Genomic DNA, 26805 nt, shown 5'->3' with positions numbered 1-26805 from the left:
TGTTACACATTCTCGTTGATACTTTGATGTACGGAAAGACATCCTCCGAATCCTCCCTTCCCAGCCCGTTCCCATGCAAGGCTATAGTGGAAGTCCCCGCCCCGTTCACAGCAGGTGATGATCATTGCGCAGCTGGGCATTCCGCTGATTCACGGAGTGTGCGGGTTTCGATCGGATCTCGTGGGGTGGAGGGGGCTTTGATCATCTCGGGGATCCTTTGAGGAGGGGAGCTTCCTATTGTATGGGGAGGGGCAAGAGGTTGGTATCGGCAGAGCTAGGTGTCGGTCTGGGAACGGGGAAGACAAACGGGCACACGGGAAAAAGGGGTTTGCATCAAAAGGGCCGGAGATCATGACGGGGAAACAGGGAGGTGTCGCGCTGGGAACAGGATGAGGGCCTGGGGCAGAGCAGCGCCGAAGAGGGGTTTATGACCCAAGGCAGGTGCAAGCAGGGGGGTTGCTAGCGAAGTTTGGAGGGAGAGAGAGAGAGACGCGCTGGCTCTCGGCGAGAGCCGGGAAGCCATGGTGTCCAAAAATGGCGGCTGTTTTACGCGCACAAAAGGTTTAAGGAGAGCAAGAGGGCGCCGATAATGTTGACAGTTTTCAGCCTAACTTTTAACAGTCCTCCCTTTTCAACATATCTAGCCAACTTGCTTATTCAATGTCAATTTTCATCAAATTCCTAACTTCGGTATCATATAATGCCCTCATATGTTCGCTTCCAATGTCCACAGTTTTGGGAAAAATACAACTCGCACATAAAGAACACATAGGTGGCAAACATTGAATTCCTAAGCATAGGCCACATATTATAACTACGGGAATCAGGATAATGGTGAGCAGTCTCCAGCCCCAGCTTTTGACGGTGTCCCAGAACCAACCACCAAGCGACCATTCTTCTTGCTCTTGGTGGACTTCCGAAGAGAGTCTATGAAGATGTTCGATGGCTTTGTACACTGAGGGTGAGTTGTCCGGTATGTATGTACAACAGCTGGCCCCAATAATGCGGCATGCTCCTCCACGGTCCGCCAGAACTACATCTAAAACGAGGCGGTTCTGAAGGGCCACCAAACGGACCGCTTGGAGCTCGGCAGTGTTGTTGGCAAAGATGCCCGCTGTGATGTTCATGGTTGTCTCGACTGCCTGAGTCAAATGTCGGATGGCACGGCTGTTTGCCATCGGGCCCCAGAGGGGGACGAGTCCTTTCATAGCATCGAGGAACTGTGCTCCTGTTGAGTCGGCTTGCTCAACGTCTTTTGCTCGTTTTTGCCTGTGGTGATTCGCTGGGGCCACATAAGTTGGAGGAAGGACGAAGGAGATGTAGCAAGTGCCCCCCCAGCCTTTGGGGAGCCAGGTGTAGGCCTTCGTGCCACAGACGAAATACATGTTTGGGGAGGACACAAAGGAAGGTGGATCCGTGGAGTCCAAAGTTCTAGTAAAGCGGCAAGCGCTGTGACCCACCAGCTGTGTCCCAAGTCCTTCTACACACATGTGGCCTGTGACGTTGATGACCGTCAGGGCTACAGTCAGAGTGGCAGCCGTTCGTTTCCGCAGATAGGAGAAGGTGGGTCTGGTTGGATTGTTGAATACCTGCATTTCGATTCGTTCTTTGGCCGGAATGTCCATTTGGATTGAGTCGCTGGGGTTCAGCGGGCAGAAGTGTGTCTTTGTCTTGTTTCGCCCGGCCCCATGAGAAGAATGTGCTGCAGCTCTGCTGGAGGTGGCATTTTCCGTATAGCTCTCTTGCAGGAGGATCAGCCAGGCAAGGCAGGAGCCGTGGACGGAGAAGGGTGAAGGGATGAATGGTATTGAATGTCCAGTGGCATGGGGTAGCAACCCACAGATCCAGCAGTTGGTGGCGTTGGTGGCAAGATTGTGCTGGTGAAGTAGCTGTACGAAAGAGTTGTTCCAGAACTCCTTTCGCCTCTCTCTTAGTTGAGGAGAGAGCGAAATTAGATAATGTTCCTTCATGGTGGTAGGCTGTGCAGTGGTTAGGAATGTTTCGTGAGCAGGTGTGTGTTCTTCCATAATCCAGAGCGTAGTCATGAGGAGAAAACAGAGGAGGATTACGATGAAGAGTGCAATTGTCTTTGAGCTATGGAGTCTGTCTGTTCTCGGATTTCTGTAGTGGGTATTTCCTGTTGTCTCAGTCGGCTTCTTGTTTGGCGCTTCCATCATCTTCTTATCTGGCGCTTCCATCATCTTCGTCTTCAAGGTGCTCGGTAGTGGGCAGGACCACAGACTCAGTTTTAGCTTCTCTCCAGGTAACCCTTGGTAGTTTGGGTCACCGTTCTGAGATTCTCTAACCTAGTCCGTGGCCTACTTAGCCGAAGCTCCCTCCTTTCGACGCAGGAAATACCCTTCTCGAGATGGCACAGTGGGGTCAGGATGTTTTGAAAGTTCAAGTGTCTCTGTATCAGGGTAGCAGTTCAACGATGGTCGGTCCTGGTTCAGGAGCTCTTCTTGGGTGTTGACGGTGTCTGTCGTGGCCAGGGCTGGAGAGACCTTTTTGCAGTGATGGGCGTGCAGCCAGTGTTTCTTCCCCTCCACTCGAAGTGCGGTCCGAGTGGTGATCAGCACTTGCCAGGGGCCCGTCCACCGGGGTTCCAAACTCTTTGATCGCTGAAAGTTTCGGATCAGCACGAAGTCCCCCGGCTGGATGGCGTGACCCGGACCCCTGGAAGCATCGGGGATGGCCTGCCGCACCTGCTGATGAAGGACAGACAAAGTTTCAGTCAATTTGTACAGATAATCAGACATTAGGACATCCGGAACGTCATGAATGGACGTTGGTTTCGGGGCAGACCAGACGCTCATGGGTCGGCCGAAGACAACTTCATAAGGGGTTAAGTGATGTCGGGTGGGGGTAGAGCGCATCGATAGCAATGCCAATGGGAGGGCGTCTGGCCATTTCAGGCCCGTCGTAGCCACTATTTTGGCCAGTTTAAGCTTTAGTGTGGCGTTGTGTCGTTCGACCAGCCCAGCAGAGTGAGGGTGGAAGACTGCGTGGAATTTCTGTTTGATACCCAGCCCATTTAGGGTGAGCTGGATAACGTTGGCTACAAAGTGGGGGCCATTATCACTCCATAAAACACGACAGAGGCCATAACGGGGGAAAAACTCTTTTAACAGGACCTTTGCAGTGGCCATAGCGGTGTTGTCACGGGTCGGATATGCTTCCACCCATTTGCTAAATGCGCACACCACAACAAGTACATATTTCAGGCCTTGGCATCTGTCTAGCTGGATGTAGTCCATCTGCAGGACTTCAAATGGGTGGTTTGGGACCCCAAATCCCCCCCGGGGTACTACAGTTCCCTTCCCGGGGTTGTGTTGCAGGCATATTAAGCATTGTTGGACCAGGCGTTTGGCGGAATCTGGGATCTTGTCATTGTGCCAAACCCTGGAGACAAGTTCGATCATGGGGGCTGATCCTATGTGGGCTGGGGAGTGTGCCATGGATAATATGGGAATCAAGTATGAATCAGGTAGTAACCATCTGTTCGTGTCTTTTGTCCGCCAGCAGCCTTCATCGTCTTTCAATCCCACCCGTGCCCATTCAGTCAATTCGTGTTGTGTGCTAGCCATTTGTATGTCTCTAATTGTGTCCTTGGCGTCAGTCCAGTTTTCTGCTTGTGACCTGGTCACGTACATACGTGTTGTCGTTCTATTTTCTGCTGTCGTTCGGGCGGTGATGTCGGCTAGTGCATTTCCCTGTCCAATAATGTCTGTCACCTTCTTGTGTGCCTGGCATTTGATAACGGCAAGTTTGTTGGGGAGGAGGACAGCTTCGATTAAGGCGGAGACTAAATCCCCGTGCAGGATGGGTGTGCCGTGTGAGGTCAAGTATCCTCTCTCCCTCCAGAGGAGCCCAAAATGGTGAACCACCCCGAAGGCATACTGGCTGTCGGTGTAAATGTTCGCCGTGGTTCCTGTTGCCAGGATGCAGGCTCTCGTCAAAGCAATCAGTTCCGCTGCCTGGGCAGATCGCTGGGTGATGCGGGCTGTTTCTACTACAGTTCGAGCTGTGGTGACTGCATAGGCAGCGGAAGTGGTACCATCGGAGAGCTTGATGCAAGAACCGTCCACCCACAACTCCCCGTCGGGGTCAGGGAAAGCTGTGTCTCTGAGATCGACCCTACTCCTGGTCTGTTCGTCCGTAAGAGTCACGCAGTCATGTACGGGGTGCACATTGGGGTCGTTCTCTGGCAGGGGTAACAGAGTTGCTGGGTTCAGTGTGGTGCATCTTTTCAGGGTGATATGGGGGGCAAGCAAGGTTAGTTCGTATCCAGTCAGTCGTGCACTCGTCAGATGTTGCGTCTTGGTTTGGTTCAGGAGGGTGTCGACTGCATGGGGTACCAGTACCGTGAGGGAATTCGAGAGTACAATCCCCTCACTCTGTCGGATAGAGACTGCAGCAGCAGCTACAGCTCGAAGGCAGGCAGGCAAGGCTCTGGCGACAGGGTCAAGAGTGGCAGAGAAGTAAGCGCACGGTCGTTGCTTAGGACCGATGGCCTGGGTCAGGACAGATAAAGCGCACCCCTCCCTTTCGTGAGTGTAAAGGGAGAAGGGCTTTCTGTAATCAGGGGTACCCAGGACAGGGGCTGAGCAAAGGGCATCTCGTAGTTCTGTGAAGGAGGTTTGACACTCAGGAGTCCAAGGGAGTGGAAAAGGGACGTCTTTGTTCAAGAGGGAGAGCAGTGGTTTTACAACGAGGCTGAAGTTTGGCAACCATTGTCGGCAGAAGGAGGTGAGGCCTAATAGGGAGCGAACCTGCTTCTGGGTTTTTGGGACAGGGGTGTCTAGAATGGTCTGGATTCGATCAGGGGTGAGTTTCCTTCCATCTTTGGACAGAAGGTGGCCTAGGTAAGTGACCTGGGGTAGGCAGAATTGCAACTTCTTCTTGGAGACCTTGTGGCCATTTTCCGCAAGGAAGTGCAAGAGTTGAATGGTGGCGGTAACCGCTAGAGGGGTGGTGTCGGCTGCCAAAAGGATGTCATCGACATATTGTATCAACACCACCCCGTCGGGTAACCGGACTTGGTCTAGTTGCCTTTTGAGGGCCTGGCTGTAGATGCTAGGGCTCTCCGTGTAGCCTTGAGGGGCTCGGCAAAATCTATATGAGCGGGATTTTAGGGTAAAGCCGAAGAGATATCGGCTGTCGGGGTGGATGGGGATGGAGAAGAATGCGTTCTTGAGGTCGATGACGGAAAAGGTGGTTGCGGTGGATGGAATCAAGGTCAGGATGGTGGTGATGTCTGAGACCACAGGGTACTGGGGTACTACCACTTTGTTGATCTCTCGGAGGTCGATGATGAAACGGTATGCTTTCTCATCTCCCTCTCCCTGCTTCTTGATAATGGGCAAGATAGGGCTGTTGCAAACGTTGCTAACCACTTCCTCTACCACTCCTGCGTCTATCAGTGACTGGATAATCATTACCAATGCCTTCTCGCCCTCTGGCGATATCCGATATTGTGGGAGTTTTGGGAGTGTTGCATCTGGTCGGACAGTAATGTGCACTGGGTCAATTAACATACGCCCTACGTCCGAATCCGCTTTGGCCCACAGATACGGAGGCAGGGTGTCAAGTAGGGACGCGTCGACGTCGGTGATGGAAAACATGTGTCGGGGGGAACAATGTTTAAGCAGAACGGGGTTGTCGTAAAGAAACACTCGAACTCCATCTTGAGAACACCTAATCGTCGCTCGGAAGTGTTTCAGTAAGTCAAGTCCCATAATGGCGTCAGGGCTATTGGAGGAGAGCAAGAACGTGGTGTCAGTGGTGTTGTTTTCTACGTCAAAGAGAATCGGGGCAGACAAAGGGTTGGTGGAGGGCGTTCCATCGAAACCTGTCGATGTTATGAGTGAGCCAGACAAGGGTGCCCTTGGAATCAGTCGTTTAGATAACGCACTACGTGTTGCGCCAGTGTCTACCAGAAATGGAGACTTGGTACCCAGGACCTTAGCAGTGACATAAGGGCCCTGCTGGTCAACATAGAGCTCGACTGGATCCCTCCCTCGCCCTTGGCTGTCCTATGCAAAGGTGTGAGTGTCGTCATAGTCAGATTGTTGATATTGGTTCTGTCTGGGTCGATCGAACGTATTCGGTCTGCTTGATCTGTCATTAGTCGCGTCATTTGGGGGCCCTCGTTGTGTTCCCCTAGGTCTCGGTCCGTTTGCTACCTCCCTGGGGTCTCTGTTCCTGATCATTTCCAGGAGAACTGGGCACTGGGATTTCCAATGGCCAGTCCCTTTGCAGAAAGCGCACTGGTCATCTCTAAGGTCCGTGCGTCCACTGTAGGGAGTCAGAGTGCGGTCCTGGGGTAATGCAGTCTTAGGGACGTTTGTCTGGTAGTTTCCCCGGTATTGGTCTCGTCCTATAGTCACCCCTTGCAGTTTGGCGATCATCACCCTCTCCTTTAAGTCTTTCTTCTTTTTCTCTGTCGCCCTATCGTTTTCATTTTTCTGATGCTCATAATATTGGGCCATCTGAAGAATCGCTGTAGGTTTGGAGGCTGCCCAACTACTCTCGCTGGCCTGTAGTTTCTGGGAGATGTCCAACGATAGGCCCTTAACATAATTCTGGACAAACAGATGGTGTCCGGTTGCAGTGGTCATGTCCTGGCCGCTGTAATCGGAGAACACCGTTTCAAACCGGGAGAAGTATTCCGATACATCCTCCTGGGGTTTTTGGCGACAGGCCGTTACTATCGACCAGTCCACTTTCTTTTCTGGGATTAGGGTTTTTAATTTCTCTACAATTTTATCTGGGAGGTCTAGAATGGATTTCAACGGCTTTTGTCCTGGTCCCCGTTGTTTGTCCAAGTCATCGAGTTGTGGCCAGGTATGTCCGAACAGCTCAAGGTGGTCGACTTTCCGGATTTGCTTCCACACATCAGCTGGTAGACATAACCCGAAGAACAAGTCGATGTCAGCCAGGGTCATGATAGTCGAACCCAGGGCTGTACCTAATTCAGTATAGAAGGCAGTGGGGTTTTTTCGTAGGTCGGGTAGAGATTTCCGGAATGTCAGTATCTCTTGCCGGTCCCATGGCTGGTAGACCCAGTTGTATACTACCCTTCCCTTCGCATCTTGGTTGTTTGCATCATCGTGAGTCCCCGTACCCCGAGGAGGAACCCAGTAAGGGGCAGCCTCACGTATCGGCATCATGGTGTTAGATTGCTCGGTTGGCGGTTCGGTCACTACGGGGGCCGCGGATTTAGCTCCCGGCTTTCGTTCAGTGAGGTGGCGGAAAACCTCAAGCGTACGCGTAAAGAGGTCCGACACATCACACTCGCCCTCATCCCCGATATCGACCTTCCGGTACAGAGTCCTTAGGCTCTCGGGACCTTTGTCTCGATATCGGTCCTCGTATGCATTCAAGACATGATAACACAGTCGTACGGTAAAATGTCGTCTGTGACTCCCTGTATACGAGCTGAACATATCTGTGATGTACTCTTCATCATCCTTCCTTTCTACCAGTGTCCTTGCTATTTTGTCGATCCCCGCTCGCTCATCTTTGTCTAGCCTGTTTGTTCTTGCAAGGCCAGCCCCTTGAGTCTCATGCTCGTCTAACGTTGTCGTTGATGTGGGTTTTAATACAAGGGGTTCGGCTGGCACAGAGGCCATTGGGGCCGACGCTGCGGCGGTACCTTCGTTTGTACCTGGGGGTGGCGCGTGCTGCGCCAGGGGCCGAGAAGGGGCATATGGAGGGGGCATGTAGATGATAGGGGGACCTAACAGCAGGTCCTCATTGGCTTGTCGTTTTGAGGGTAAATCAGGGTAGAGCATGGAGGGGGTTCTAACCGGACACTGGCTTGGCGTTTCCCTTTCTAGTTTCTGTTTAGCTTTCTCTCTTTCCTCTATCTCCTTTTTTAGCTTCTGAGCAGCTAGGTGGGCTGCTTTTTGCAGCTCTTTTTCCAACCTACTCTCAGTTTTCTTTTTACGCTGTTCAGTTTCTTTTCGCCACATGCCGAAGCTATCAAGCATAGTGGGTGTTGTCTTGTTTTTACCTAGGGCAGTTTCTAGCATTTTTATTTTATCATCATCGAAGGATCCTGTCAGGGGCCATTGACTTTCTTGGCCCTGTTTTGTATATTTATGCCATAGTTTACTATAGGCAATAGCGGTCAATCCATGCTTCATGAACATGTCCTTATTAGGGGTGCCTTCCAGTGGGGCTGGATGGTCCATCTCTAATAAGCGGTCCGGGCTAAACAGGCTACCAATCAGTGGGGAGAAGACAGACATGACGGCTCGTAACGAGGGACTAAAAAGTCAGCACTGCCTATCTTATCACTAGGTGCAAAGACTGGACAGAATATTTCTATTCTACGTTGTTTGCAGGCAGTGAATACCTCATGGATCACAATAACCAAAGACCAACAAATAACAATGGGGAGAATGAGTAGGTCCGCAAAGATTTGCGTTACCTACCTTTTTCGCTATCTGCAAAAAGGGTGGTCTCTTCCCTGTTTGCAGACAGGGAATCTCCAGGAAACAATAATTTTGCGAACAACAGTTCAGTTTCAAGCAATTATAGGGTGAGGGAGAAAAAAAATAAGCACGGCTGCTACCCTACCTATCCTCCGCTGCTTGCAAAGAGAGAGACCTTTGTTTCTCCGTTTGCAGACAGTGAATCCCTCGTGGATCAAGATAACAAAAGACCGACAAATAACAATGGGGAGAGTGAGTAGGTCCGCAAAGATTTGCGTTACCTACCTTTTTCACTATCTGCAAAAAGGGTGGTCTCTTCCCTGTTTGCAGACAGGGAATCTCCAGGAAACAATAGTTTGCGAACAACAGCTCAGTTTCAGGTGACTATTGAGTGGGGGAGAAAAATAAGCACGGTTGTCTGCCCTACCTATCCTCCACTGCTCGCAAAGGGAGAGCCTGTTGTCTCTCCGTTTGCAGACAGTGAATCTCCAATTAAACAAAAAGGGCAATACTAGTATTTAACAATCAAGCAAATTTTCCGCAATTTGTCGTGGTAACACGACCTTACCCGGACCGCATGGACAGTTTCCTGACTTCCGAATCCAGCGCCCGATCGTCCTCTCTTCTTCGTTATCCTCGCGGCACTCCTGATGGTTCCCAGTCAGGACCGTAGATCACTCGAGAGAGGTCTGTTCGGAACCAGTGAAGTTCGGATGATCGGCTGTCAGACGAGGGTCTATCGGACAGACGCGTTCCCGATCGTTGCAGTCGTTCACTTTGTCGTCAGGACCTCTCCCACTGGATCCATGGGTCGCTGATGGGCCCCACGCTTGGGACGCCAATTGTGGAAAAATACAAACTGGGGGGGCACTACCAACCAGAATATAAGATCCTTAATTGTTGCCCGGCGATGTCGCCTCTTGAACCCACACAGAAGTTAAACTATTGAAGAGGCAGGCGCTGGAGACTGGAAGGCAGGAAACAAGGGTTTTTATTCTCTCCGGAGGAGAACACAACGAAACGGACAGAAGGTATCGTTCTGAGGTGCTCTAACTGCATCCCGGAGGCCTGGCCTCTTATACATGAGTTTATCTCTTTATTACATGTTACACATTCTCGTTGATACTTTGATGTACGGAAAGACATCCTCCGAATCCTCCCTTCCCAGCCCGTTCCCATGCAAGGCTATAGTGGAAGTCCCCGCCCCGTTCACAGCAGGTGATGATCATTGCGCAGCTGGGCATTCCGCTGATTCACGGAGTGTGCGGGTTTCGATCGGATCTCGTGGGGTGGAGGGGGCTTTGATCATCTCGGGGATCCTTTGAGGAGGGGAGCTTCCTATTGTATGGGGAGGGGCAAGAGGTTGGTATCGGCAGAGCTAGGTGTCGGTCTGGGAACGGGGAAGACAAACGGGCACACGGGAAAAAGGGGTTTGCATCAAAAGGGCCGGAGATCATGACGGGGAAACAGGGAGGTGTCGCGCTGGGAACAGGATGAGGGCCTGGGGCAGAGCAGCGCCGAAGAGGGGTTTATGACCCAAGGCAGGTGCAAGCAGGGGGGTTGCTAGCGAAGTTTGGAGGGAGAGAGAGAGAGACGCGCTGGCTCTCGGCGAGAGCCGGGAAGCCATGGTGTCCAAAAATGGCGGCTGTTTTACGCGCACAAAAGGTTTAAGGAGAGCAAGAGGGCGCCGATAATGTTGACAGTTTTCAGCCTAACTTTTAACACTGGTGCAACACCAAACCCTCTGCCCAGCCTACTTGGCTGACTGTGCTCTGACCCTACCGCAAGCCATGCACTCAACCCACCCTCCACTTTGGTCTATGCTCTTACAGTACTGTAACACCTCCCACTGTGATACATCTCTGTGTGTCGTCTCACCCTGTGGCAATACCACTGCCTCTAGCCGGCCTCCATCTACCCTTTCAGTGTGCGGAAACACTATGACCAGAGGGCACAGTGGGCCCGCCGCAGTGTGTACATTGTAACCTAAGGATTCAATATAGCAGAAAACACCCTACTCTGATGTAAATAGGAGTCTCATAATGGCTTTTGATGAAACTAGATGTTAACTGCTAACACCAACAATTTCTATTTCTTAAGCTTTTGTAAAGTGTGAAAACAGAGTGTATCAAATCACTAGTCTGAGAGTAACAGCAAAGCGTTCTGTAGAGGCAGCTACAGACTTTCAAGAGAGCAAACGTGGAACAAAGTTTCTACGCCATCGGGTAATCGCATATGCAGTGCGACCATTCAGAGTATGTGCATAGCCAATAGAAAGAAATGCCTCTGAAAGGTCGAGGATTTAGCTGCAGTGGTGGGGACGCCGGTGGTTGATATCTGGGTTGGTGTTGCACATGGTCCTCCAATGAGTAGCTTAGGAGCTACTGGGAGCCCTCCAGGTACCTGTGAGCAGCTACTGTGTGTAGCCCAGCCTGGTAAATGAAAAGCTGTCATAGGTATGTTTCCAAATTTGAAAAGGATACATTTAAAAGTACAATGTGTGTGTTCTCAAAACTGATAAGCTGATGTTTTCAAGAAAAATATAACTATGGCTGATATTTAAATGTTAATTCATGCAGCGTTAGGGAGTCTTATTACTGATGCGGTTTCATTGGTGCCTGGGAGCACACGCCAAATGACTGCTATGACATGCGGAGGTTTGCAAAATTACCTATGATAAGTCTCTTTGGACATCATTGCTAGTGGCTTTGCCTCATGTGTGGAGGGGGTCGCTGCTAGCAATTCTGCAAGCAATAATCACAAATTGAATTTTGATTGAAGTGCCGCTGTCATAACACTGATAATTTATGATAGTATCTCTGGAGGATTTTTACTAAACATAAGTAGCTCTTACTAAAAAAAAAAAAGTCGTGGACCCCTGGTTTAGCACATTCCAACAGCATAGGCCAATAGCATGCACTTGCATCCCACCCTGTGAGATTTAAATGGGTGAATGACATCATAACAGGTCTCAAAAACCAACCAGGCTTTACACAAAAGGACTTTCTGGAATCCTTACAGGTGGTAATCGCTGGTGATTGGGCAAAGAGGGATTATCGTCTTCTGACGGCATTTAAACTTTCCAAAAAGCATAGATGATTAAATAAAAATAGTAGAGTAGTGGGCAAGTATGGAATATGTACATTAGAGGACATCCGCATCACTTTCTGATATGGCATGTGGCTGCAAACAAACACTAGACTAGAGAATATAGGTAGCCCATGAGTAAACTCGAAAAATACAAGCAGCAATAGTGATCATAAATGCAAAAAGCGGTGAGCGTGGCATTGCTGATATGTACATTTAAGGATATTGACCATTCAAAGGAATGACAACAGATACATAAAATGGCAGTCATCATGAACACAATAACGGGAAGTAGTAGGGCAGCAGTACCTAGTCTGTCTTCTGGGATACTCCTCAACTGTTAGCGATATAATAATGTCTGAGCTACCATAATCGATCAACTGAGTGGGCTACAAATGTTGTAATTGTATTTATATAGCGCATACTACCCCAGACAAGGCACCAAAGTGCTTTTCGGCGAGTAGCACTAAAATGAAGTGACTGCAAACGGGTACATTGTATCTCTTTATTCATGAAATAAGACATGTCCAGAGTAAACGACCGGCCAGAGCAACAGCAAAGTACAACTGCTGTTCTGACCATTCCATATGCCACCATTTTAAGCTAGAACAATGGTAATGGTGGCATGTGCACCTATTCAAAGAATCACACAAACCTAAAGCTACATGAACCCTGCTACTCCGGAACCCAAAAGGAATAGTGGTGACTTAGTATAGGGAAATATGAAATTAATTTGAGCAGTGGATGCTATAAAGAGTAGGGCTCCAACTTATGGCTGACATCACAGCTACAAGTGACTGGACTATAGGGTACGAAAAAACTTTTTAAAAGTCCTTTACACATAAAAATGAAACTGAGCAGAATCATGGCTCGATAATACAACCTGTGATGCTATTGTTCATTATACGTAAGGCAGTGCAGGAGTGGTAAGAACTATAGTGGAGCTGATTAGCCCTTTGGAAGTTCGAAAGTCAAACCCTACAGAGGTGGATTGTGGAATGCCCTGCTCTTCTCTATGCCAAGTTAAACACCATTAGTTCTTTGGGAAAAAAGTGGAACTTCTGCTTAGCTGATAATTGTCCCCATTTACGTCAAATAAGTGAGCAAAAAGGATACCTTAATTTTTATGAGAAATATAAAATCCTCTTTGTCCCAAAAACCATTTGCAAAAAGTGCTTATGACATATCCATAGGACAAGAACATCCAATTATAAAAAACACATCCTCAATACTAAGGCTGACTTCTTCCACTCACTACTTGACCGGGCCAAAAATAGACCCAGGGAACTATTCAGCATTGTTAAAAACCAAACCGCCTCTGCCCCCCCAAGGTGATGGCCACTATCGAGAGATGTGAAGAAATTGCTAACTACTTCTCTGCAAAAATCTACAAAATGGATCATTCATTCGTCTTAACTCCCCACCCACATAGCCTACTACCCCGCATGACATTTCCTACAATTCTCCCCCCCTCTTAACACTTCCTCTTGTCCCCTCATCTCTTCCGCTCTACGTTTCTCGTCCTGAATCCAACCCCACCATACTTGAGTGATAAAATAATGCTTCCTGGCATAACTTCCATCCAGTTACTGAAATTGAAGTCCTCAACTTTATTGCCAGACTTAAACAATCTTCTCACTCCAGAGACCCTCTTCCCTGCCAACCTTGTCCAAGATTTGAAACACATCATTGCCCCTTATTGGACCTCTATCATCAACTCCTCCTTTGCCACGGGTTGTGTCCCTGTTTAGCCTCCAACTTGGACAAAACACTCCCATCCTCAAAAATCCTGCTGCAGACCCTAATGACCTAAATAATCTTCGGCCTATCACTAACCTTCCTCTTCTCTCTAAAGCCACGAAAAATGTGCCCTGCGCCCATTAGATAAACACATTGACACATTCAATCTTTTGGACTCTTTACAATCAGGCTTCAGAAAGGGCTGTAGTACTGAAACAGCCATGCTCAATATAATTGATGAAATCATCACTCCCTCAACAAGGGCGAGTCCTCCCATCTCATTCTCCTTGATCTCTCTGCTGCTTTCGATACTGTTAACCACTCTACTTTACTTAACACTCTTAAAGATCGTTTTGGCCTCAACGGCTTAGTCCTCAAATGGTTCGCCTCCTTTTTCCAACACAGAACCCAGCAAATAAAAATTCACCACTGCCTTTCTAAACCTTTGCCCATCTCCCTGGGTGTCCCCCAGGGTTCTATTCTCTCTCCCTCTCTTTTCAACTTCTTTATGGAACCCCTCACCCTTATTCTTAGGCAAGCGGTAATCAATTACCACCTCTACGCCGATAACACTCAACTTTATAATAAGATTCAATCCCGCTCTGATGTGCTACACCTCAATGATGCCTTCACTAAGATTCAATCCTGGTTCCACTACAACAACCTCAAACTCAACCCAAAAAACACTGAAATCATTCTTTTCTCCCCTAAAAACAACTCGCTCCCCAACCAATCCTGGATCTCGGACCTTATAGCTCTCAACTGCTCTCTTACCACATCCAACTCATTTAAATCCCTCGGAATTAACATTGACCAGAACCTTACTCTTATCACCTACTTAAAAAATTCGGCCAAAAGCGCTCTCTTCACTCTCCATCACCTCAAGAAACTAAAACCCTTCATTCCTGCAGATGACTTTAAAGCAGTTGTCCAATCACTGGTCCTGTCAAAAATCAACTATGGTAATGCCATTCTCTCTGGAACACCCAAAGTCCACTTAGCCCCAATCAAATCTCTTCTTAACCTCGCTGCTAGGCTCATTACCGACCTCAAACGATTCGATCATATCTCCCCTGCCCTTAAAGCCCTCAACTGGCTTCCAATTGAAGGCAGATCTACCTACAAGACCACTTGCATTACGCACAAAGCCCTGCATCAAAACAGCCCACTGAACTTCTCAGATAAATTCCACAAAGCTGGCTGCTCTCAAGCACTGAAGGAGCTCCAACACTCTAGTTTTTGTCCCTCCTCTGTTAAACAAGAAATCCACATAATCACACTCCTTCTCCTGTAATGCGCCTACCATCTGGAATTCACTACCTAAAGAACTTTGTTGCAAACTCTCCTACTTCAACTTCAAAAAAGACCTCAAACTACACCTTCTCGACAAATTCTGGGGTCCTTGTCTCCTTCACCGGGCACTCATCCCAACCCGGTTTCCAACATTTTAGGATTCCCCCCTTCTGATCTCCGGACTCCCCCCTTTTCACTTCTTCCTTTTTTTCTACTTCCTCTCTACCACTAATCCCTTTCATAGGCCCTGCTTGACCTACTTGGTATTTCCTTATCCATCCCCCCCACAGCTTCACCCCATTCTTACATCCTTCCCCCCCTCTTCTCTATCCTCTCCTTTTCCACACTAGCCTCTCTTCTCTTGACTTGCTGCTGCCTATCGCAATTTATGTAATTAGATCAAGTAATTTGAGCTGTTATTTACTGTTTTAATTAGTTTTGAATGCTACCTCATTGTACTTTTGCTATTTTGTAATACCTACTCTTTAACCCATGTAAAGCGCTCTGATACCCTTGGGTCCAGCCAGCGCTATATAAAACCTTTTAAATAAAATAAACAAATCCAATATCACTTTATTAAAATTTGTATGGGACAGGTAAAGCCAAAGCTTGCAGGGCACTCTGTTGCATCATTTGCATGAAATAGCACTTTTTGGATAAAAGTAACTTCAATTGTGAATTTGTACTGAACGAGGAGGGAAGGGCCGTTTTTATTCAATTTTAAATCACAACGCACTCAGGAACTTGGATTGCACTTGACTGCTTTTTAGATAATTTTTAAAGTGTTACTGATTGTGTGGAACTAAAATACAAATTATAGGGGTGGGATGAGTGTCATTTCAAAACATATCACCCACCTTTCAGTGCTGGCCATGTTCAGAGCCATTTTTACACAAGAGCCGCCATCTTAGGTAGGGGCTCTAGTTGTTCTAAACTCTATCAGCCCAGCCCAGTACTTAATGAAGCCTGGGGCGGGTACGCCCGCAGTGGTTGAGCACAGCTGGAGCACCAAGGGCAAACCTGTCTGCACCAGTCTGCGGCCAAACAGGGCTAGGGAGAACCCCTGCCCATCTGGCACCAGCTGGAATCTCCTACTCAAAAGCCCAACTCCATGATAAGTAAACTCTGTCAGCACATATTGTCACCGGAGGGTCTCCAGCTGGTTGCCAATACTTGCAAACTAGATATAGAAAACACTAACACAGTTTCCAGTATTGCAACAAGGTCTCTATCCGAGAAGGTCAGTCACGATTGGCAAATGCTGCTACTTTAATGTAGATCCCTACCAAAACACTATGCAGAATGGTTTATTTTACTTGAAGATAAGTAACAAGAAGTTGCTTTCATCACGGAGACATGGATGCGAGACAACTCCATGCCGAAAGTAGCCATGGCTCTCCCTCAAGGCTACAGAATCGCCAGGTGCAACCAGGAAGACAGAAAAGGTGGTGGGTAACTATAATCTACGAAGACATGTTTAAAGGTCAACTCACTCCCATTAAGTTCTCTGACAGCGAATGCCTTCTTATCTCAATGGATTTGTCTGCCAACATTATGCTTTCAGGGTTACTGATCTACAGCCCTTCAGGTCCTGTTACAGAATTTAGGAAAGTACTTCCAGAACTAGTAGCAGAACTTAGTCTGGAGAAAGGAAATATCACACTGTTGGTGGAGTGCAACATACATTTTGATATTGAGAACAAAAAGACTACAAAAAACGTAATTCATAATTTGGATGCCATTCTAATGATTCAATTTGTAAATCAGCCCACTCACCAACTAGGTCATCTTTTACACCCCATCTTCTCAAACAGTAAGGAGCTCACGCAGACACACAGATTCCAATATATCGGACAGACCACTACCTAGTTCCCTTTTCCATAAGTTCACGTCCACATGTAATTAAGACCACCTATCCCACTAAGCTAAGGAGATGCTGGTCCAAATAATTAGAGGCCACAAGCTAGGAAAACTCCCTAGCAGAATCCATTCCAAGAATGGTAGGTAACATAGGGGTGAGATACAAGGATTCTGAAAACTGGCTTAAAGGCTCTCTAGACACCCTGGTTTCCTTAAAATTACAAAGGCCATGTCGTCTATCAGAATGTGCCCATGGTACTCAGCAAATGTCCTGCAGCTAAAAAAGGAGAGAATTTTTTTTTTAAAGAGAATGGAGGAAAACACATGTTGGGCCCAGTAAGGCAGCATATAAGAAGTCTGTAAAAAAAATATACAAATAGGGAAGCAAGAGTCTCACACTTCAGTGATGAAATAGAAAAGGCTCCTAACTCTTCAAACAAGCTGTTCAAAATAGTTAACATCCTGATGAAGCCAGACAAAAATCAAACAGGACCTAACCCGTCTAAGGAGCGATGTAATAGGCTTGCTAACTTCTTCTTAGAAAAGGTTAACTGTATTCTGATAGCCCTGCCTAAAGATGATACCCACAACCTAACTCTGGAAGCAACTACACCAGCCAAAATCAAGTACAATCCTTCCCTTTAATGAATAAGGAAATACCAGAAGACACCCTAAGGACCATCAAATCAGGGTCCCTGCTAGACCCAGCCCCCCAGACATATTGAGGAAATGGGGTAATACAATCTCAACCACACTACCGGATATGTTCAACTACTCCATTCGGAGTGTCTTGGCTCTCATGGCATGGAAATATGTCGTGGTTAAACCACTCCTGAAGAAACCCTCAGCAAATCCTTTCTGTGCAGAGAACTACCGACCCATTTCACTACTTTCGGGGTGGGTAAAACCGTGGAGAAATACGTAAATAAACATCTGTCTGCCTTATTAGACGCCCACACTATTTTGTACCCAATAAACTGCACTGCCTGCAGCAATGGAAGAACTCTTAGACCGCGGTGATTCGGCAGCAATGACCCTACTGGATCTGAGCACTGCCTTCTACACTGTGTCCCATTCCGTACTAATCCACAGGTTAGAAGAGGCAGGAATTGTCGGAGATGCGCTCAAATGGCTTGTAGCCTTCTTAAAGCACAGAAGCTTCCAAGTCCTGGAGGTCTCATCAATCTCTACTATATACTCATTGAGCTATGGTGTCCACCAAGGATCTTCCAAAGTTTTTTATTTCTATGCATGCCCACTAGCAGAAATAGTGAAAGCTCATGGACTAGCATTAGTTTCTTACGTAGATGAAACACAGATTCCATCTCTCTTACAGCAGAATAGAACAAAACTTCCAACCAACTAAATGCCTGTCTCAAACACGTTACTCACTAGATGTCTGTCAATACTTTAAAACTGAACTGTGATAAAACATAGGTCCTGGTTGCAGGAAACTACACCTCACGCTGGATGGAACTGGCTTGATAAGCTTGGCCAACTCTCCTTACCCTCCAAAACAGTCAAAAGTGTGGGAGTCTTTCCATGGAGGTCCAGGCTAAGAAATTGTCCTTATGTTGCTCTGGTCTGCTACGAACCCTGAGGAAACTGTTAAGCTGGCTACCTGCCCTACTCTGCAGAGTAGTGGTACTTTATTCATTATTTCATTATTTCACACCTGGATTACGGAAACTCTCTTTACCTAGGAGCCTAAAATATGTCATTCATCGATTGAAGGGGATTTAGAATGCAATGGCGTGGATTCTTTATAAAATCCCTAGACATAGATCAGCAGCACCCGCATTGGAAGTGTTGCACTGGCTACCAATACAAAAGAGAATCCAGTTCTAAAACCTTTGCCTTCCTCATCGCACCATCAATAAATAAAAATCCCCCCGGCTCAGACAGCGCCTACAGATCTCTTACAGGCCAAAAATAACACCGAGGTAAGAGGGTCATAATCTTTTGCTGGTTCCTAGGATTAAAAGAACGAGGGGTGGAGGGAGCTGCATGGCACTTAAACAGTAGAATGGCCTCTCAACACATCTGAGACTGAACAAATCAGAAACAAATTTCCGAAATAACCTGAAAAGCCATCTATTCTAGTCTAATTTTAGTCATGCAAGGTACCATAGTGGGAGCCTCTTAGGTAGCAATACGCTGCATAAATCTTAGTTAATATAATAGAACATGTGGAAACCCACAAATGGGAATTTTACCATACAGTATAGTCAATTCTTCCCATTTCAGCAGCACAAAATGACAGGAGGCATTCATATATGTAAAGCCAATGCTCTCCACAAGTAGGTTGTAGAGGACACAACAGAAATACTCGCCTGCGGGATGCTCAGTCCTACCTTTGTTCCTCTCTCATCGCCCTGAGCGTAGATGTTGAAGGACACACCATCTCTCCTGGAGCTCTCAGTGACAATGCGCGTCTCGACCCCTGGAAGTGGTGTACCCACAGAACCTGGAGAAATGATAAAGAAGGCAGGTAGTGAGGAACAGCCTGCTCTCACTGCAGAGCACCAAATAGATATCATTTACCACAAGGTTCACGGTCTAATCAAGGTTGTTACCTTTTAACAAGAACACACCTTAGTTACACACTTTGAATTCAGCATCACATGATTGAAGCAAGGGGATGAGCATATGAATAATGGTAATGACATAATATAATAACGAATGAGTCAAAAATCAGAAAGAGTATGAGAAGTTCGTAATCACTGGAACAGAAATGATCACAGTTGTAAATCCACTGGGATCCTAAGCTCAACGTCAGGTTATGGGCCAGTGCACATGGATCTTTGGAGATACTCAGGACCAATTTCATTTTCACACTCAGGAGCTTAGCGGAGGCATGCTTTTTGCAACTGTCCTCTCTGATCTGAGGGATACTTGGAATATGAGATCACTGGCAATGCATAATTCCAGATGGATGAAGAGCAGAACTGTAGTCTAGGTGAATGTCTATACCAGGGTTCTCCAAACCGGTCCTGGAGGGCCGGATCCATACCAGGACCGGTTTGGAGACCCCTGGTCTATACAGCCAAAGAGGATATAGCTCAGTGGCCAAGGCTTCGACGACTGGGCCCAGTATATCAAACTCCACACAACGTCATACAGTTCCCAGTCCTTGGTGGATTCCACACTTCGCACTCTCTTCGCACACATTTACTGTTAATCTTTCTCATTGTTGTTTGGAATGTTCCTCTGTTTTGTCGTATCTGGCTTTCATTTGTCTATTTTGTATTGTTCTTCTCTCCTGATCCCCCCACTGCTTCCTAGTATAAAGTTACATTTGATGCTCCTTGATTTCATAAACTGCATTTCTAACTTTAGCAGGCATTTATGACTAAATAATAAGGTATGACTTTTTCAAAAGTATATATTTCTACAAATATGTACAGTCCTCTAAACTAAAATGTGGGGGGAAACGCACAGGTGAGTGTGAAATGTTGAACACAGCATTTTACAATTGTGTAGCAGACTGGGAATGATTATGTAAATAACTTTAAAACAGATATCGGGATTTGGACGAATTTGTGGGAAATTTGGCAGACATAGCACAAGAAGGCAACAGTAAATACAATGGAAATATTCAAAAAATGTGTGTGTGTTTTAGGACTTGGATACAGAAATTACAATTTTGACATAACTGACTGAAAGGGTAAATATGATGAAATGAAAGTCTCTTCAGTGCTGCTTTATACATATTACAGGGCAAAGAGATGAACAGAGTTATGTTAGAGTAAATAGGCTGAACATGCCCAGAATTATCTACCAATGCTAAAAAGAGCATTAATAATACGAAGTGGCAAAGGTGAAGAATGACTACCAAAAGACCTGTCTGCAATATTACTCGGAAAAGGCAGACGGGTCTAAAGGGGATTTTGCAGATTTGCCTACATGCTGGCGGGTGTCCAAAATGACTTGGGTAAAGCCAGCCACATGTCAGACACCATCTATATTTCTGTTGCCTTATCTGTTTTAGACCCATCTTCCTGGTGGCATGAAAAGCACTTCTTGTTTTTTTCCTCCATGACCTGGGATCCAGAAAGGAGAGAGTGAAACCCACTACTTTGTCAATTTGCCATCCATTTCATAAACGAGAAATCCCTACAGTGGTGGCAGGCATGGACCAGGTGTGGGGGGCGGCTGTTGATAAGGGTTTGTTAAACAAACAAAAAAGAAGAAAAACATACCTTTTGCCGCGTCTCCCCTCTGTCTTCTCTCCCAGCGAACAGCAACCAGGAAGAACACCCAGGCTCTCCTGGCCAATCACAACGCTACTATGCAGTGTTGTGATTGGTCTGAGCGCTGTGGTTCAGTACTCATCCAGGGAATGGGGGCCTGTAATGCAGCCTGCGTGGAGAACATACAAAGTGCACATGAATGAGGGCCGGCCAAACAGGCATGTGCACTTAGGAGTGGGCAAACCTCTGACATTGGAGCAGCCCGGCACGCCAAGCTGCAGCAGAAGGAAACATAAAATGACAATAACCTCGAGTTATTATCATTTTGTTTTCTATATTTCACTGCTTCAAAGAAGTGGGGCGACTCCCCTCCACCTTAGCAGAGGAGCCGCCACTGAATACCAATATGAAAACCCTGGTCGGAAGGTTGAAGTTAAGGGGGTCTTAACTGATTTGCCTCATGATACAAAAATGAGTTAAATATTAATTGCCCTAAAGTTTTATGGGCAAATGTTTTTGAATTGTACAGTGGTCTTACAACAGCTTGCTGAATTCTCTTTTTTGTAGTTTTTCATTTTTATTCCTCGGTCCCGTGATCTAACAGCTACAATGAGGGTACAGCCTTGATTGATCCCCATGCTTGTGGACACCATTTGAACGCTGCAAATTTTGGATCGAGAAGGGACACATCTAGGATGCTGTATTTGGGGCAAATGTCTTTATATCTCCATGCCCAGGTTTCACATTTGCAGAAGCAGTGTGTAGCTGAGAAGTCCCTTCAGAAAGGTTTCAGGTGCAACACACACTTGGTGACCCAGTCTGCTCACAACTCTAGGGCATTGCCCTTGTAGCACACACATTTATAAGCTTCCAATGACTATTCAATGGGCGCATTAGAGTCCTTGGCACACAACACCTTCAGTCAGTCCTGGATCTTTGGGCTAATGGCTCTTGCCATATACTGGGCTTTAAAGTTGATCCTTAAAAGTTGAAAGGCAAAGCTATATATGCCAGAAAGTAACACTCGTTGTCTAAAATACCTGAACTGGGCAGAGCATAGTCCACATAGAATATATGAACACCGGTGGAGTAAAGAAAAACATAGGAAATACAAATTGTGTCTGTACGATGTTGGACATTTGACTGTTTTGTGGTATGTCCTTGAAAGTGCACTCTGAATGTTGAGTACCAACCACATTATGAACGAACATAAAGTGTTTTAATGCAAAATTTTCGATGGTTTTCATTTACCCTAATCCGCTCATATATATTCTCACCCAGTGCTTATTTTTCATGCAGATACGAAACTTCCCATCCAATAAATATTTGTAATGGGGAGTGTGAAAGATAAGATATTCTATAGACCTTGGTCAGGTAAATAGATGTTCCAACTCAAAGGACATCTTAAGACTACACGTCTTTCTAAAGATGCACATGCATGGTATGCAGCGTGGGATTGGTAACATGGGCACTTGGGCAATGCCAGGGGGGCCGGTATCCGAGCACCAGCTGTGGGCCGCTTTTTTGGAGCAGCCTGGGGGCCGATATGGGCAGTTTCTGCATGTTCAATGCCGCCAGCGGCTCGCTGGGTGCGGGAGTGGCCTTTCTGGAGGTAGATGGGCATCCATTACCTCCCTTTTATCAACGGCAGAGGTGTCACTCCCTTTCTCTCTCTGGACCGGCCCATTAATATATGTATATTGAGCGGGGGCAGGGGGCCTGAGCAAAAGTGGCCTCACTTGTTTTCAGGTGTGTTTCACCAGTGTAAACTAATCTGTGCATTTTTTCAACGCTATTCCTCCCCCTACCTTTTTTTTAAATAAAATTCCAACAAGGAAGTGTTTTGCGGAAAGGCAATATGCAAATGTGGGCCAATTTTTTTTTTAGCATTCCCGGGCCGATTTTTTATCCCAATCCAACCCTGATGGTATGTTTAATATTACCTTATCAATGGTACTCATTTTACCAAACTCTGAAGGATGAAAGGTTGAGTGGAGGTGTGATCCTGGCGTCAAACACAGATCCCTGAAGGGGGTAACTTAGTCCTCTGCGCCACCATAATGGCAGAAACACAAACTCACTGTACTGAATACATGCTGGTAGGGTGAAGTGGCACGCAATAAACACTCTGATCTGCACACGCAGTCTCTCTCTCTCTCTCTGATACAGCCTAGGTCTAGCTGTCCCAGATTGTCAGAACAGAGAGATGAATTGTTGCCCTTACACCAGCTCCCCTCCGTTAAAGGGAGGGGGTAAAAAGCCGTCAGCTCTCCCAGATAAATTTAATTGGCAATGCGGTGGCTGTCCCCTCGGCGTCTGGGGAGCGCGGGGCTGCTCGGTCTGTGTGGCGGTGTCCTGGGAGAACAGAAACAGGCAGATGATAAGACACTCCGAGAGCCCACTGTCAACAATACATGGGGTCCCCGCTGTATGAGCTATTAGCCAGCTCTGATCTAAACCTCCAATTAAAGTGGTGATTAGGCCCGGCGAGGCGTGCTCCGGCCATGAATAATGCATGCGCCTTCAGAAGATGGCCGCCGGGGGAATAGGAGCCGAGAGCTGCCGAGGGAAGAGGCAAGCAGAGCCCGGGCTTCGGCAGCCCGAGCTCGGCGAGCCATGTGTGCCTTCAAAGGGCCCCAGGCCTCAGAAGAACACGCCTCGAGTGATTTCACCTTCCAGATCAAAGGGGGCGGCAAAAGCTACGCCCCCGAGGGCCCTTAGACGGCTCCCCTCAGGGCAGGTTTGGGCTCAAGGGAATGCGGAAGAATTCCCGGAAGTCTGGAAACATCTAAGGACAGACAGGTCGCATCTGGTGGAAATATCTAAGGACAGATCCAAGTGGTAAAAAAATATCTAAGGGCATGTCGCATGTGGTGCAAACGTCTAAGGACAGGTCGCATATGGTGGAAACATCTAAGGACATGTCGCATGTGGTGGAAATATCTAAGGACAGATCGGAAGTGGTAGAAAAATATCTAAGGGCATGTCGCATGTGGTGCATATGTCTAAGGACAGGTCGCATGTGGTGGAAACATCTAAGGACAGGGCGCATGTGGTGGAAACATCAAAGGACCGGTCGCTTGTGGTGGAAACATCTAAGGACAGGTCGCAAGTGGTGGAAACATCTAGGGGCTGGTCGTATGTGGTAGAAATATCTAAGGACAGGTCGCAAGTGGTAGAAACATCTAAGGACAGGTCGCATGAGGTGGAAATATCTAAGGACAGGTCGCAAGTGGTAGAATAATATCTAAGGGCAGGTCGCATGTGGTGCAAACGTCTAAGGACAGGTCGCATGTGGTGGAAACATCTAAGGACAGGTCGCATGTGGTGGAAACATCTAAGGACCGGTTGCTTGTGGTGGAAACATCTAAGGACAGGTCGCAAGTGGTGGAAACATCTAAGGGCTGGTCGTATGTGGTAGAAATATCTAAGGACAGGTCACAAGTGGTAGAAACATCTAAGGACAGGTCGCATGAGGTGGAAATATCTAAGGACAGATCGCAAGTGGTTGAAAAATATCTAAGGGCAGGTCGCATGTGGTGCAAACGTCTAAGGACAGGTTGCATGTGTTGGAAACATCTAAGGACAGGTCGCATGTGGATTAGTTAGCTACTCTGACAGTGGAGGTCACATGTCGGGCTGCCTGACAGGCAAGTGCCTCTGCCACAGCCCAACCCGGCCTATCGGAGTCAGCAGTGTGTTCGGCTATCTTCCAATATCTACAGCCCAGGCTGCCACTGAGCCACATAAGCCATTCAAAAGCGGTTTCTGGGGGAGCCTGGGATCATGGAGTCATCACTCTTGAGTCCTGCGTGAGTTTATCATTGAAATGTTAATCTCCAACACAAATCACTGCCATTAAACAATTACTAAGCTGCAACCAGTGGTCTAACTATCTAGAACGCAATCAAAGAGGGGCACCATATCTTCAGATGGTTCTCCTGGCAAGTACAAGAGGAGAAAAGGCGGATACCTCTTCTCGTCTGGTGCCCACTTTGACTGTTCACCAAATCTTACCACCGTCGTCCCTCAAGTGCCCGTGTTCACGAGCACTCTCACCAAGCCTTCAATCAAAAAACATGACAAGTTCAACGTAGCTTGTTTTGTTCTAATTCACTGGAATCTGATTATTTTGTGTGGTTTATTTATGTATTTATTAGCTTTGATAAGCCCAGCACATCACCTATCCACTTCACATCGCTAATCAGAAAGACAATAAACAGGACAATGCAAAGCTCAGAGTAGAAGAGAGTTAGAGTCCCGCTGGATGCATAGGATGGACCTCGACCTGGGGTTCTTCGATCACTCCCATGAAGATATTGCGCATAACTGAAAGCCTTTTTGACATTTTTGTTTTCAGCAGTTTTCTGAACGGAAGGTAACGAGATTTGAAGCAGAAACGAGTGCTGAGATTGTTCTCTAACTCTGGGCACCCAAGGATCTTCTGTCATTCTTCAGTATTGTTTGACCAGGTAAGCTGACGAGGAGTACAGGCTCCTGGCAGTTTTCAAATGTATTAACACACAAAAGAGAGCCTGAGGAGGTTTGGAGACCTGCAGGGACCTACTCCCCAAAATTAGAAGTAACAAAACACAGCAAGGTCCCAGGGTCTAAAATAGAAACGGAGAATAGAACAAGAGTGTGCTGGAATGTCCCTTTTACAGTACAATGCTCCTCACTCACCTGTAGGTGGCATGCTTCATCATTGACAAACCTCCTCGCATTGCGAACCTAATCGCAATGCAGGCTACAACCCCCTCTCTGATATTGAGAAGCACAGGGATGTTTTTAGTGTTTCAAAAGAGGTCTCCTAAAACCAATAGAAGAGCAAGGTGTGGTGGGGAAAGAAAGATAGATGTGTGTGGGAGATAAAACGAACTCTAGGGTAAGACAGCTTTATTGGGGCATCCGTAGGTTAGGGCTATAAACAAGTACTTTGAGAGTAGGGGATTCCACCTTTCATAGATAAATGGTGGTCAACATGTTTCTGCCTCGTACCCTCCGTAGCAGTGTGGGGGCTTTCATCAGGACCAAAGTAGAAAAATTATGAAGAAAAAAGGTGGGTTGGTTGCTATGCATGTGTCGCTACAAACGTATCAACCTTGAAATGTGAAATACTAAACCAGTGGTTGGAGGGAATCCTCACTCTGAAAGGTGTCCACTCGTAGTGATGTGTTACCTGTAAAGAGATAAGATGTAGAGAAACATACATCAATTAAGTCAATCAAGCACTCAAAAGATAAAAAAGGAAAACAAGTGTGATCAATAGCCAATTAAAGGATTTCAGACGTGATCAATATCATCTTGGTGGCCAAAAAATGTAATTACACGAATCGTGTGAAGAGTATATGTATACGTTTTTAACTGTTTGGGAGTCAGCTGTTTGCACCATGTTTGTCTGTTTGTTTGTTCATCTCAATATAGGATAAATTCACAACTGACCACTCATGTGTTCCTTCATTTATAGGACATAGATGCTCCCTCGAGTTTGTGTCGAGGTAGAGGTTGTATTATTGACCTGACTTTGTGGGTAAGCAATAAACACATATATTCTTCACACGATTAGTGTAATGAGATTTTTTGTACACCAAGATGATATTGATGGAGTCTGAAATCCTTAAATTGGCTATCAATCACACTTGATTTCCTTTTTATCTTTTGAGTGCTTGAATGACTTAAGTGATGTATGTCTCTCGACATCTTATCTCTTTACAGGTAACACATCCCTACCATTGGACACCCGTCAGTGAGGATTCACTCCAACCATTGATTTAGTATTTCACTTTAAAGGTTGATAAGTTTGTTGCGATGTACGCATAACAACTAACCCACCTTTTTTCTTCACAATTTTTCTACTTTGGTCCTGATGAAAGCCGCCACATCTATACGGAGGGTAAGAAGCAAAAAACATGTTGACCACCACTTATCTATGAAAGGTTGAATCCTCTCCTCTCATAGTACTTGTTTTTAGCCTTACCCTACGGATGCTCCAATAAAACTGATTGGGTTACCCTAGAGTTAGTTGTATCTCTCTCACACACACCTTTCTTTTCTTTCCTCACCACACCCTGCTCTTCTATTGAATTTAGAGAGAACTCTTTTGAAACACTGAAAACATCCCTGAGCTCCTCCCTCTCAGAAAGGGGGTTGTAGCCCGCATTGCGATTAGGTTTGCAATGTGAGGAGGTTTT

General features: G+C 46.7%; 1 protein-coding gene across 1 annotated transcript in view; it reads right to left on the bottom strand.

Annotated features, from left to right (window-relative positions):
* ACSF3 (acyl-CoA synthetase family member 3) overlaps positions 1–26805 on the bottom strand; it is a 407017-nt gene that overhangs the window by 300066 nt on the left and 80146 nt on the right. The window contains exon 6 of the mRNA XM_078671571.1: positions 18776–18888. Within this exon, the coding sequence (XP_078527697.1) occupies positions 18776–18888 (113 nt within the window). The remainder of the gene's footprint in view (positions 1–18775; positions 18889–26805) is intronic.

The sequence above is a fragment of the Lissotriton helveticus genome, chromosome 12 (assembly GCF_964261635.1).
Source record: "Lissotriton helveticus chromosome 12, aLisHel1.1, whole genome shotgun sequence".
Lineage (NCBI taxonomy): Eukaryota > Metazoa > Chordata > Amphibia > Caudata > Salamandridae > Lissotriton > Lissotriton helveticus.
The sequence above is the reverse complement of the archived record's forward strand: the minus strand, read 5'-3'. Positions and strand labels throughout refer to the sequence as shown.